Raw genomic sequence first — 13,945 nt, forward strand, 5'->3', positions numbered from 1 at the left:
GACAAAACATTTTCATCAACAACTGGAGAAGTCTTCAAGCTTTCTTCTTGTTGAAGCACCCAATATCAAATAGAATAATCAAAATTGAGGGAAAACATTAAAACATTCCAAAATCTAAGAATAATCTCACTTCTATTTGGATTATCTCTTGACTGCTGGAAAACAGCTGGATAAATGCAGCCAGATAACATCTTAAGAAAACCATTATATTAATTACATGTGGTAGAATTTTAATCTGTTTTTAGATTTAATATATATAATGTTAATACCACAGAATATTAAATTAATCTCATTAAAATGACACTACTACATTTCTCTTTTCTAGTAAAACTTACCCTTCATAATCTGACAAGCTACTAATACAAGTTTTATTTCTTGTGTCCCAGATGTTAACAGACTTATCCTCACCACAAGATGCTATTAGTCTTCCATCAGGTGAAAATCTGGAACATGTAAATTTATACATTACTAAACAACTGATACTACCTAGATTAGCATTAGAGACAAAAGTAGAAAAACACCAGAAGTAAGAAGGCCTGTTTGAATTAAGGATATGTAACATTTAAAGGGCATTTGAATTTCTGGTGTTTCTCATGCAGTAATAAAACTGAAAAGAAAAGCTTCTCCCCCTATTCCACTCTTCCCCATTTCACAATCAGCTATAATTAAAAACAGAGCCATAAGCAAGAGAAAGAGAGGGGGTTGGGGGGAAAGGTATTAGCAACCTAAAGATATCACTTCAGATGACAAAGAGATTATTATAGGAAACTATAGGTAAACAGACAAAGAGGACACAGTAGAACCTCGTGTTCAATGTCAACCTACATTTATGTTCTCTTTTGAGATCTCTCTACACTTACAAATAGTGGGCAAAGCATTCAAGATTCTTCCTAGACTAGCAGACTAGGTTTTTAAACAGGAAAATTGACTTGCCTATAACTTCCTCGAGCATTATTATTTCACTTCTTGAGCAACTGCACAAGAACATTAGAAAATGGCTCAAGAACTTTCACATGTGATTTCCTAGAGCTTTTTCTTTCTTTTCAACAATCAGATACTTTGAAATTTTGTAAGGCTCTGCACTTCACCAGTGATAGGTTTTCTTTCTCAAGAGGTTTATATCAGGCCTCTCTTAGCTGCAGATTTTCCATTAGTATGGAGGAAATGGAAAATTAAAAAAAACAGTCAGCAAACAATCTTTTCTTGTCTTTGAAGAGCTGTCCTGTCTTTAGAGAGTATGAATCCTAACTTGCAGTCAAAAGGCCATTTCTTTTACCTTTTCCAATTATGCAAGCTTAACTCATCTGGATTCATGACCATTCTTTTATGCCACTACTATTCCAAGAATAGTTGAGAAAACCCCTACAATACATGATAAATGTAGAAAAGAGTGCCGGGAAATAAGTTAATACAGCACAAAACCAAACAAAACTGGGGAAAGACAGGATACTGACTGAAAATAAATACAGAAGACCCCATTTGTCCTTTAATTTAATAGAATGAACACACAAGCAGCTGATTTAATATGTACACATACTAACAGAGCAAGCTTTCATATTTCAGCTAGGAGATATATACAAAACTTTTGTGCAAAAAATTCATTTATTAAAATTTAATTATTGGTGAGATCATTATTTGTCATTCACAGACTTTTCTTCTCTTAGTTCTACCCTGGGATATTAAATCCCCTTTGTTAGCAATTCTTCTTTACCAAGAGAATAATAACACTTACTTGGCACAGCGAACCCAACCAGTGTGTTGGAATAGGGTAGACAAAAGGCGCTGAGAGTAAACACTCCATATTTTTATTGATTTATCATTAGATGCTGACACTACAGAGTAGCCATCATGGGAGAAGTTCACACTCCGAACAGACGCTGTATGACCTTTCAGTATTGATGATCCTCCGTGACTAAGGGGTGGGGGGGGGGAAGAAAATGAAACAAAACCCCAAATACCAAGTCACAAATCACAATTATACTAAACTTAAAGAGATTTAAGTTTAAATCACCATAAAACTCAATGGTAACATATTTAGAATCTTACCCAAACAAAAAAGCAGCATAAAGAGGCCAAATCTTAACATCACCATTATTTTTTACTTGTTAAATATTATCAGAGTAACATTCATGAAGTTGCAGTTAACATGACCAATTTTAGAGAGCAGGGCAATTAAGAAGCAGCATTATTAGCCTTTAGTTCCATTAGCATTAGTATTTGAAAAAGAATTCATTTTTTTATACAGTAATCTACAAAATGCTTAAAAGTTCAAGTAACAGTCTAAGAATTCTGAATAGCTCATAATCACTACTACTTAAGAACAGTCTAATAAGGCAAGCCAATTAAAAATATTTTTTCCAAAAAACTGTTTTTTGTTTTCTTCATCACTTGTCCCCCCAAAATGAAGTGCAGCCATGCAATCCTTATTAAAGTATAATCTTTAAGCCAGAGAAATACTATAAAGCATAGTCCTGCAGACATGAAATTATGACCTCTGAATTGTTATATTTTTCTTTTGAAACTATGGACTATTCAGAAAGAACAAATCAATACAGTAAAAAACTGTGCTGTTGTGCTCCCCAATCTCTGTTTCAGTCAAAGCCCAGGCATGTGGAATGGGGAAAGAGACTTCAGTAAAGCCTCCAATATTCACACTGCACATGAATGAAACACATATCCAGCATTGCCCAGTTATACTCACATGCAAGGAACCCACAGCCTGACAGTGTGATCATGAGAAGCTGAAGCCAGCACCTGCCCATCTGGTGAGAACTCTACACTGGTCACCCCTTCCACATGGCCTGCAAATTTGTAAGCTCTGCACTCCGTCTTCAGTTTCCACACCATAACATAAGTATCCACAGAGCAGGTAGCTGGCAAGAAGTAAAAGATATTAGGAGTCTGCTCACTGTTCTTATAAAAATCAGAGCTAATGAATATGGATTTGAATTCACCAGAGAACCAAATGGATATTAGGGGGAACGAGGAGTTACTAGGTTTTAATGGATAAATTGGGCTGAACAGAAGCCTGGTAGCAAGTAATGCCAACACCAGGCTTTTGGAAGGATGTCACAAGACTGGGAGGAGTAAAGGATAATTCTTAACAGGTAGCTCTCCCACATATTCAGCAAATTGACTTACAAGTACTTTGAAGATATAGAGCAAAAAATTCAAAGACAAACATCATGCACATCAGTAAGTATGAATCCAGATTTGGTTTTACCATATACTAAGAATAGACAAATTCCTCAGTAATCTCATTTTGATCTGACATGGAATTTGTTTCAAGCATCAAGTGTTTAACTCTGAAAAATCAAGCCAACTTAAACTCAAGACATGATTTCTAACATTTCAGACACCTACACTTGAGTGAAGATATCGATATATGGTAATTCTATAATCCTATTTAAGTACCAATTTTATAATATTAGCATTTGTCTAGTACAAAACAGAACAAAGTTGAAAATCAAAAGAGCATGTTTGAGGGTGGGTTTTTTGCTGTCACTTTACAGGTGGACACTATCTACACTTGAAAAGGCAAACCTAAATTTTACCAGTTTGACTGCTTTCAGGAGACTATAAGGAGCAAAGACAATAAGCAGGTGAATTAAATTGGTACATGTGATATTCCTATGTCCCTGTCATCTTCATCCCTGCTAAATGCTAATATGTAGACATAAATAAAAATGTATTCACATACCCATCCCTCAGTTGTCAAATTCATAACCCTGACAGAGAAAAGAAGGGAGAGGAAAAACAGGGACCTCCTGGAAGCTGGGAGACTATATGAAGATGATGGCTCTTCTCTTCCCAGTCTCTTTCAAGCACTTAAGTAGCACAAAGAAATTGAATTTGCTTGTTATCACATGTCAAGGCAAGCCTCTAACCAAATATCATATTAGAATATTAAATATTAGCTATTAGATTCACTTTATGAATTTGAAACAAAGATATTTTTATTCCCAAAAGACTAGCTTCTGCTAAAAGATGTGAGACCAGACTATCTCTATGCCCATATCAACAGGCCTATATTTGACAAAAAATATAGGATATTTCACCCCCACTTCAACTTTTCCAAACTATTTTACGGTAGGCTCTTTTTAATTGTATTTGAAAGAATTACTTTTTCCCTTTGATTCTTAAAAGTGAGACCTACTGTGGCATAAAAATAAAAGGAAAAAAGTGAAGCATAAGCTAAAATAGAATTAGAAGGCATCAGGCTGGAAATGTGAAACAGACAAGACTGACGGCTTCTAAAACAAATCACTGATGAACTACCAAATAATATATCATATCATAATATCATAAGATACTACCTGTGGTATCTTACAAACTGCTTGAAGGATGTGCAGCACCAGCTGTCTTTGCTTTCAGTTGTAAAAACTGATGGAAATATTCTTTGAAAGATGACAGCACAACACATTCAAAGCCTGGTTTCTCGTAGCTTGCTCTCTCACAGACAGGCTATCCCAAGGGAAATAAGACACAAGCAGCGACCTGAAGTTCTCGTTTCTGTGGGACATCCATGACCATCTACCTTCTTTTCCCTCTGGACTTCCTGCTGCCTATGCTCCACAGCATCCTCTCTCCATCCTTACGTAAGTTTCTCTCTTGAAGCCATCAGTCCATTACCTTGACACACAAAGACTATTACCATCCCCAATACCTCAGTTCCAGCCCAGGAAACAACACCCCAGGGGTGATGGAGGTAAGAAGTTCTAGACTTGCACAGAAAAGGGTGAATAACTGACAGACTCATTGCAGAAATATTTTCTTAAGGCACACAGGCTGATGTCTGTATTTGAATAGCATGGGAGAAATGAAAACAGAAAAAGAGACTCTAAGCCAAAACCCTACATCTATATTGAAGTTTGGCCCTTATCCTTACAGGGAAACCAGGTCACTTTACCATACATGAGGCTCAGTTAAGCCAAGCAACTCCCTCTTCAGGCAAGCTGAAACCAATTTTGGTGCATATGGCTAACACCTAAGCATTTCACTGTAACAGTAACTGCTTTACCTTAGCAAACCACAAGTAAAAAATACTAGAGGCCATAGGGTAACTACGTCGCCAGAAATACTAATCTTAGAAACAGCTTTGTTCATGAAAATGTACTAGTATCAAGTAAACTTCACTCTTGCTTTTTATTCCATTCTAAGGGCTTTTGCCTACTTGATAAAAATGCTGCTTCTTCAGTTTACTCTAGCACAGTAAGGATTATTTCTTAATCCTTTATGCATTGTTATCCCCTCAAGTTCTCTCCATTCAAAAGGAGGGGAGCAAGAACCTTCCCAGGATGGACTACACAAGAGATTCTACAGGAATGCAGACCAGACACAGATGATGCATTCTGACAGCACTTACTAAGTATTGCAGCACCCTACAGTTGGACTTCCAATTACCAGATCACCAGAATATACTCCACCACAGATCTCTAAGGCTAAAGTATTGGATCTGAAACAAAAAAAGAACAGAAGGTCCAGAAGAATTTTTTAGGATGTGCCATAGCACAAATAGGCCTATTGCTCCCCAGAGAATACATGACATAACCAGAACAATGTTTAGAGGTGAAAGGCAATTTGTCCTTGCTATGAAAACATCTGATCAACTGAAAAATATAACTGAAGTGCAGAAAGCTGAAAATTCACACTGAGCTGACTCCAATATACAACTCACTCCAGTTTATAACCTAAGTGCCTTTTTTTTTTTTAAACATCAATGCTTCCATACACATGCACATATAGCAGATACATCCCTGGGAGATTTGCTTTTCTGCTGATGAGTCATTACAGAACTGAACAGCAAAGAATAAAGACACGGACTTATGCAAATGCCAGTCTTAGAGACCTATAGCAAAGTGGTGTGTAAACAGATACCCAACCTTCACATATGCCATGAAAAGAATTTTAGGGTATTTGGAATGAAGTAAAGTTCAATTTATAAATTGTGACAATTGATGGTATACATTTTTTTATACACACACACACACATATATATGAACACAAGCGGCTGTAATGTGGAATTACCATTTCACTCTCATTTCCCACAATGCCAAAGTGGTAACTAAAAGTTGTGCAAAGATCTGAAGAGACAAACTCAGCCAGGCTTTAAGAGCTTGATTTACCTCTCTCGAAATACTGAAGCATCTCTAATATAATTAATCACTCAGTGCAAGAATTACAGGGCAGATGGAATACAGGGCTGTGTACTTGATGGGTGTGTGAATATTCAAACCTCACCACTGCCAACAAATCCCACACTTTACAGGAACTCTGCAGCTCTCAACAATAAGGTGCAATGTCACAATACAAACACATTTTGCAATTAATTGCAAGAGTTACTACTTGAAGAAAAATAACTATTTATTGAACCTCTGTCAAAGTCAGTCTGGAATTCTAAGCACAGTGGATAAAATATGAAGAACTTCTAATAACTCCCATAAGTTCAAGTTCACGGCCGTTTTTGTTGCATTCTGTATGCATGCACACAACAGGAAAAGAACTGAAGAGCCAGCACACCAGCCAACATTTAATTTTCTGGATTTATTTTTTCAAAAGAAATTCCAAAGCCCTCCACATTTGTTCAATGTTAAGTTTACATTCAATTTCTTTTAAGTCACTTAGAATCAGTAGTTTAAAATATATACAAGCGTTCACCAAATCTTCAAAGTCTAACATAATAGAAAAGCATTCGGAGTTTCAGATTATCCAGAAATCTGTACATACTGAAAAATAATTGGATAGGAGCATTGAAATGTCAAGGTGTTGTTTGTTTTTTTCCTTCTTTCTTTCTCTCTCCCCTTCTCCAGTCCCTCCTCCTTTTATTCACTTTTTTTTATTCCCATTGGGAAGATTTTTAAATTATTTTTAGGGCCATGTTATTTAATTTGGTTTTTTTTTGCTCTCCCCAGTTTCTTCATAAATCACTCCAAAAATAGAAAGGGAGGTCATGGGGAGGAGGAAGGATTCAGATACATACAGAGAATAACTTTTCAAACTAAGAGGCAGATTCACTTAGAATTATTGCTTAAATAGATAAGGAGCACTTTGAATGTCAGGTTTAACTTGAAGGTATTTTTTAATACGAAAAGCAGTTTTTGCCAAGTGCTAAAAAATTAACCATATAAAAGTTGCATAGTCTATATTCACACAATTTAAGTACTTTCATCTGAAGAAACATGCATTGCACATACAATTTATAGTCTGCCATAGAGGAGAACCTAGGCCTCTTTCTTGTCATTTCTATTGAATATAATAGTCTACAGCAAGCTTTTCACAAAAGCACATACTTTATATAAATTTATTGCCCCAGTACATAATGACTGGTTGTCTTTTAAAATCTGATAAATGGTTCTTCACTTGCAGGTCCACAAAAGAATTCCTGCTGCAAAGTGGAATGGAATTTTTCAGGAATGTTTCCCTTATGTAGTAAAAAGTTCCCTTTTATTTTTTAAAAACAAATGAACAAAAAAAAAAAGAAAGATAAAAGGAAAAAAAACCAAAATGAAACAGCCTAAAAATAAATTAAAGTCTTAAAAGAACACATGCCACACAGTGGCAAGCATTTTCAGCATGATTCAATGCTACATTCCAAGCTCCAAATTTTCTTCTGCTCATCTTCTATCTTAGCCTGCTTCCACCCAAACCTCTCAAAGCTTTCAAGCCACTAAGATTAACCCATAGGTTCTAACTTATTCTTACTTCATTTTTGGCAAAACTTCAACTAAAGCAGGTCTCACTTGTCCCTTTCTAACCCTTCTACCTACTAACACCCATAGCAAAAGCATCTCCTACATTGTCCAAATATCCAGATTCTTATTGCTCAGTACCTTAAGTTTCTACCTACCAGCCCGGTGTCAAGACTTACTACACTGTGGCTACTGAACTACATTTATCACTTCAGTGAGAGTAATAAAAAAAGCTGGAATGCCCAAAACATTAAGAAAATGTGTTCAACTTAAATCATACGAAGCTAAAATATAGATACTAAGACAAGATTTTTTTTTCCAAGTACACAATATATCACATCTACCATCTATAACCGCAAACAGAACAGATTAGTGACATGATTCAAGAATCAGTATTCTTCAAAACTTAGCATAACACAAAAGAGAAAACATTCTAAGTAAGTAATTCTGTGAACCACCTTACCAACAAATCTTTGTTTCCTCCATGCTGTCCTTTGCCTTTTCAACTCCCCTCATGTCAGGAGCTTCAGCTTCCCAACCTTACCCAAGGTTTCCCATGCTACTGTTTTGACTACAAAGAGGCAGCTTATGCTGTATTATTTCAAAACCCTATCTAGGACTGACCCACGCCAGCTGTTGCCAAAACATAAAATGCAAAATAAAACAGCTCAAGTGTTCCCTTATGCTACCTTCCTCTCCCCTCCTGACAGACCAAATGAAAAAAAACCCCACAAAAATAACAAACAAACAACAATAAAAAACACCAAATATGGTCTAGATCAGATTACTTTTGTGTCCCTAGGATGGAGGGCTGAACATGGAAAAGCTTACACAGGGGCAATGTATACATTAAACATACAGCTAAGAAATAGCAGTACCTAATGCAATTTTGTGGTTCCTTTCCTTCTCCATTACCTTTAAACAGAGTTCTTACTTGTAGCCATCCCTATTTCTTCCATTTGTGCTATCACCAGCATTTCCTTGGTTCCACTGCTACCACACTCTCCTCTAAATGCATGAGAGCTCCTGAGTAACCCCCACGGGGTAAGATTTTTACAACAGAGACATCACTACAAAGCAGTGCCAAAGGCCTCCTACTAAATAAACTTCCTGTTCTTCAATACAGTACCCTTGACAGCATGTAAATTCCCAGAAAAATGCAGAATATTACGAGGCTTATATTCAACTTTGCACATCGATGTCCATTCAATTACATGCTACTGTAGCATTACTTAGAATGTTAGATGCATATTTTTTAATGTACCTGCAAAATATGTCAGCTAATACCACTGCAATGACCTTAACTTTTACTTATGTAAGTAAAAATTCTTTATTTTCATGTAACATTATCTTGCAGGATTAATGCATAATTTTAAGATTAAAAAAAATCCCTCCTCAGTCTGCTTAGAAGCCTTTGTTTTACCATAATCAAGACAATGTAATAACAGATCAAAGTTTTACAAAAATAAAAGGCATTAGATGTTCTAATCCATGCTTTAAAAACCAAACCCCACAATTTACTTTTGTTTTCCATACCATTCATCACCGTAGACAGTTTTCTACACCTCTACAGACACATCTGAAAACATTCCAAGGTATTCAGTCAAACATTGCTACCTGCTCACACATGTAAAAACCTTGGAGATTACAGTCCATTCAATTCATACTACCAACAGTGATTATTTCTCAAATTTCCAAATCTGATTTTTATCTCCAGCATTACAAGTTCTCATTTGCACATCAGCGCGCCCCTCAGTCGTACGATAAGCAGTAAGGCACTTCCCCGAATGAGGATGATAAATAGTCCCATCTTCTTTGAAGTGCCAGATAATAATTTCTGGGATAGGAGATCCATCTTTTGGGCAGCTCCTCATACCTATGAAGTCCTCACGCTCAGGGACTTCAGCACAGAGTTCAGTTACAGAGTTAAATCTAATCTCCTGATTTGATGTGTATTCAAAAAATTGGTTGCCTCCCTGACCATGACAGCCAAAGAGAGAAAGGTGAGACCCAGTAGGATTATGTTCTTGTAAGACATAGTCAAGGCACTCTGAAGGTATTCCTGTGCTGCGGATAGCACCATGCCAGCCAGGACGATCTTCTGGTACGTGCAACTCAGCAAATACATTTTTTAAATACCAGTGAAAACTCTTGCATTTCAAACGCTCTCTAAGTATCTTTCTTTCAGAAATATCTCCATAGTTTTCTTTTCTCGCTGAAGGATTTCTATTGTAAAAGTGATCTTTGAAATCATCCATCCATACCTCAGCAGCACGCGCCGTGTTCTGAAGGAAATTTGGTCTAGCATAGGGCGCACGCTTTGGAAACACATGGCCCACGTGGGAGCACGGATGAATTTCCAACATGCCTCCACACTGCCAAACTCTAAAGGATAACTCCAAGTTCTCCCCTCCCCAAACATCCATTCCTGTATCATAGGTGCCCAGGTACTCAAAATACTTCTTGCTGACAGCAAACAAGCCACCAGCCATAGTTGGGGATCTGATTGGGTCGGTTTCAGATTTGCGCCTGAGACGTTCATGTTTAGGCACCGAGTGCCACTGGAACGTCAGCCGCCAGTCAAACCCCCCAATCATGGGCTCTGCCGTTTGCATGTAGTATTCAAATGTTTTCCAGTCAATGGTGTCAATGACAGGACAAACAATAACAGTCTCATTCTCAGCAATCCTCTCGAGCAGCGGTTCCAGCCAGCCGGACACACATTCACAGTGACAATCTAGGAATGTGAGGACGTCACCGGTAGCAAAGGTAGCGCCAATCAACCGTGCACGAACCAATCCTTCTCGTTTGTTGGTTCTTATCAAGCGAACTCTTTTCAGACTGCTTATGTACTTTTCAAGTTCAGCCTTCAAATACACTTTATCACTCAGGTCATCCACCAGTATAATTTCTTTCAGAAGCACTGAAGGTGATGTTTCAAGAACACTGTGTATCGTCCGCAGCAATGTAGACCAGGCTTCATTGTAGAAAGCGATTACAACAGATGTCGTGGGCAGTCTCCTGTAGTTGTAAGATTTAGTTTTACAACCACTCAGTCGATTATCCTCAATATGCCGGTGGAGAGAGATTTTATCACTTAAATAAATATTTATTGCATACTTCTCAATCAGCTCTTCTTCCTGTTTCTTTTCCTCAGGACTCAGCTGTGGGCGAGAAGCTTTACCCCATTCTCCTGGGGCATGAGGATCAGGCGGGGGTTTGTCATAAACTGGACGAGCCAAATCGACAGCTTCTTCTGCTCTGTCAGAAAAGCGCCTCTCCCATCTCCCTTTAGTGATGCCCTCGCCGGCGAGGGAGGCACCGAAGGAAGAAACCGACAGCTCGACCACAAAGTAAGCGATCATCAAGAAGCCGAGGAACGCACAGCTTTTGCGGACCCACGTCCATCTTCTCGCCAAACGGATCCTCATCGTAAGTAGTTAAAAGCAGCTCCTAGCAGAGAGGGGCTCCGTGAACTCGTGCCGGCTCTCCCCGCGGCCGCGGGGCGGAGCGGGCTGCAGGCACTGCCAGCCTCGGGCGGGGGCCGCCGGCAGAGTTCGCGGGCAGCCCCTCCGCGGCGGATCCCAGCGGGAGCGGGGCAGCAGCAGAGGCACGGAGCAGCCCCCTGCCCCTCCGGCCTCGGCGCTCCCCTCACTTACTTCCTCCTCCTCCTCCTCTCTCTCCGCGGGACAAACCCCTCCTCCCGCCTTGTGGTTTGCTCAAAAAGTTGTCGCTTAAGGAAGGGGCAGAGACTCCGCAGCCCGCCCGAAGGCGCGGGAGCCCGCCCCGCCTCCGCGCCCGGACCTGCGCCCGGAACCGCCCGGCGGCTCCGGCAAGGCAAAGGAGGAGGGAGCGGGCTGCCCCTCCCGGAAAGCAAACGGCGCCCAGCCCCGCACTCACCCAGCCTCGCCGTGTCCGCGTTGAAAGCGACGCCCGTCACCGCCGCCGTGTGGCCGCGGAAAGGTCGGATCAAGACGGGGTCCTCCTGGGGAGAGGGTGCGCACCGTCAGGCTGCGGGCGGGGCGGCCCCGCTCGCCCTCCCCCGCCCTTAGGGGCCGCTAACGCCCCGCGCGCGGCGGGAGCCGCCGGTGCCGGCATCCGGAGCGCTTTCCCCGGCGGGGGCGGCGCCGCGTCCGGGCAACCCTCGGCGCCGGGCGATACACGCCGGCCGCGGCTCGCCTGCCCGCCGCCCCGGCTGCCGCGGGCCGGAGCCGAGCCCTTACCAGCGCGGAGGCCATGGGCGGAGCGGGGCGGAGCGGCCCGGCAGAGCCCCCGCGCTCCGGGCGCGGCTGGCCGAGGCCCGGATTTATCCGCCGCGCCAAGAGCGCGGCTCCCCACCGGCCATGCGCGGCCGCGCAGCGCGGGGCGGGGCTGCAGCGCGGGCCGAGCGCCGAGCGCTCTTAAAGCCGCAGCGCTCCCTTGCCCCGGCCTGGCCCGCCGCTGCGGAGCGGCTCCGGTGGGCACGATGGAAAAATTGGAGCCTCCGAGTATGACCGGGGGTCGGGATACCGCGGCCGGGGTTGCGGGGGCTGAGCTCTCAGCGCGGGGCGCGGTTCGGCGGGTGTTGCAGCCTGCGGAGCTCCGCAGACAGTGGTGGGACGCTGGATAAGCAGAAAGTCTGGCCCAAGTTACCCTGAGTTTGAGATTTACTAATTCATACAGGATAGCTGTGTTTAATATCTCAGATTGATTTTGTGTTAAGCCATGCTAGGTAGTTTGGCCACTTGTCTTTCTTTTTTCAGATGTTTCTTAGCTTGTTAATACTTAGTCGATTTCTACCTTGGCACTCATGTTAATATCGTACAGAGTGGTCTTTAAACAGACCTTTAATTCTTTAAAAAACTTCACCTACCTTAAACAAAAATTAAGAAAACCCCAACACTGCAACGTTGGTGTTAGTAGTTTATGTTTATGCAGCTTCATGGAAAGCTAGGGGAGGGAACCAAGCTCACTGGAAAAGTATTGCTCCCATAGCTATGCTAGTAAAAACAGGGTTGGCAGCAATTAGCAAAAAGGAGGGCTGTGATAGCAAAGCTGACATCTGATATGCGAGTGTTCCTGAAGAAGGAACTCATACTGCAATTACCCTTTTTTCTTTTTTAAATCCAGTCTGCCTTTTACAGTTTCTTCTGACATTAAGCTTTTACATCTACAGAATCAGGTCAGTAATTAGGCCAACATATAAGAACTGTCACTTATAGGACAGTCCAAATTGTGTTTAACCATGAAATGCACGTTTAAAATAATAATTTTGCAAGTGGTAAAAAAAAATCAGGATTACCACAAGTATATAAGGCAGTTTCTATGAAAATCTACCAGCACTCCTTTCACTGATGGCTGATAATTTGCCATTTCAACTTCACAATATGAAACCTTTTTCAAAAAATAAGTGGTGGCACAGGACACATTGACTTTAACTTGGACCTAACAAAAGCTACAGTTTTTTGCCATTATTTTGTGTTGGTTTGGCTTGTTGGTGGAGTTTTGGTTTGGGGTTTTTTTGTTTGGTTTCTGTTTTTTCCCTTCTACACAGCTCACCTTCCCATCCTTTCATTTTAGTCCCAGTGATTGAGATCACAAAGTAAAATGCAGCATTAATAAAAGTTAGTAATGATAAGACTTAAATGTTCTGCATTCTATCCCACTGCAGGAACAGTAAATTAACTAGATAAACTAAAAATGGCCTCCTTACCTTTTTTCCAACTCTCCTCTTTCTGCCAGGTTTTAACTATGAATGATGTGTCTTGTCAGGGAGACTACCTTTAGATTTTATCCCTCTCGGTTAGTATTAAACTTTGTGTGATCTTAATTTATTCAGTGTCTTCTCATCTCCTCAATGAGAGGAAGTACCCTCTGTGCTGCTTTAATTGTATGCTGTGGTATTTCAGTATTTCTTGTACCTTATGTTTTCAGGTTTGGATCTGTTCTGGAAGCTCCTTAAAACCCAGTGGTCAGAAACATGTAATTTTATTTAGAAACAGCTGAATAACAATTCTCAGTCCTACTGAATCCTTTTTCTTTTGCCTTCTTTATAGCTGCTATGCTTCCAGCAGCTCAGTATATTTTACTAATTTTGGGATGGTAGCAATAAACTGGGAATCTCTACCTGCCCACAAAATTCCTGAATTATGAATTGCCAGGTGATAGGCATAAGGTAAAGGAAAGGCTGTGATTTTGGAGAGAAGGAGGGAGGCATCCCTCTTTCTGCAAATTGATAGAAGTATGTTTCTCATATTGTAGGGCTTAAAAAGTTAGAC

General features: G+C 40.7%; 2 protein-coding genes across 5 annotated transcripts in view; both read right to left on the reverse strand.

Moving 5' to 3' along the window:
* Nucleotides 1–12,057, reverse strand: part of POC1B (POC1 centriolar protein B) — a 52,394-nt gene extending 40,337 nt beyond the window's left edge. For 3 of the 4 annotated variants that reach the window (XM_085046271.1, XM_085046299.1, XM_085046290.1), the window contains exons 1-5: nt 11,912–12,057; nt 11,589–11,673; nt 2,702–2,873; nt 1,733–1,912; nt 336–443 (exon numbers count right to left, since the gene is read on the reverse strand). In XM_085046271.1, the coding sequence (XP_084902397.1) occupies nt 336–443; nt 1,733–1,912; nt 2,702–2,873; nt 11,589–11,673; nt 11,912–11,926 (560 nt within the window). In that variant the 5' untranslated portion in view covers nt 11,927–12,057. Of the gene's footprint in view, nt 1–335; nt 444–1,732; nt 1,913–2,701; nt 2,874–5,365; nt 5,456–11,588; nt 11,674–11,911 lie in introns of those variants that run through there. The other variant, XM_085046279.1, reaches the window with a different exon arrangement.
* GALNT4 (polypeptide N-acetylgalactosaminyltransferase 4) lies at nt 6,529–11,929 on the reverse strand. Its single transcript, XM_085046260.1, has 3 exons — nt 11,912–11,929; nt 11,589–11,673; nt 6,529–11,141 (listed from the first exon to the last, which is right to left on the reverse strand). Exon 3 carries the CDS (start codon nt 11,117–11,119, stop codon nt 9,368–9,370), a length of 1,752 nt encoding a protein of 583 aa, XP_084902386.1. The 5' UTR covers nt 11,120–11,141; nt 11,589–11,673; nt 11,912–11,929; the 3' UTR covers nt 6,529–9,367.
* Nucleotides 12,058–13,945: the final 1,888 nt, after the last annotated feature.

This window comes from Lichenostomus cassidix, chromosome 1Aa (genome assembly GCF_008360975.1).
Source record: "Lichenostomus cassidix isolate B80296 chromosome 1Aa, HeHo_3.0, whole genome shotgun sequence".
Lineage (NCBI taxonomy): Eukaryota > Metazoa > Chordata > Aves > Passeriformes > Meliphagidae > Lichenostomus > Lichenostomus cassidix.

What these genes read in the sequence shown, in the direction of transcription:
- GALNT4 (XM_085046260.1), bottom strand. Translation starts at nt 11,119, where the DNA reads ATGAGGATCCGTTTGGCGAGAAGATGGACGTGGGTCCGCAAAAGCTGT.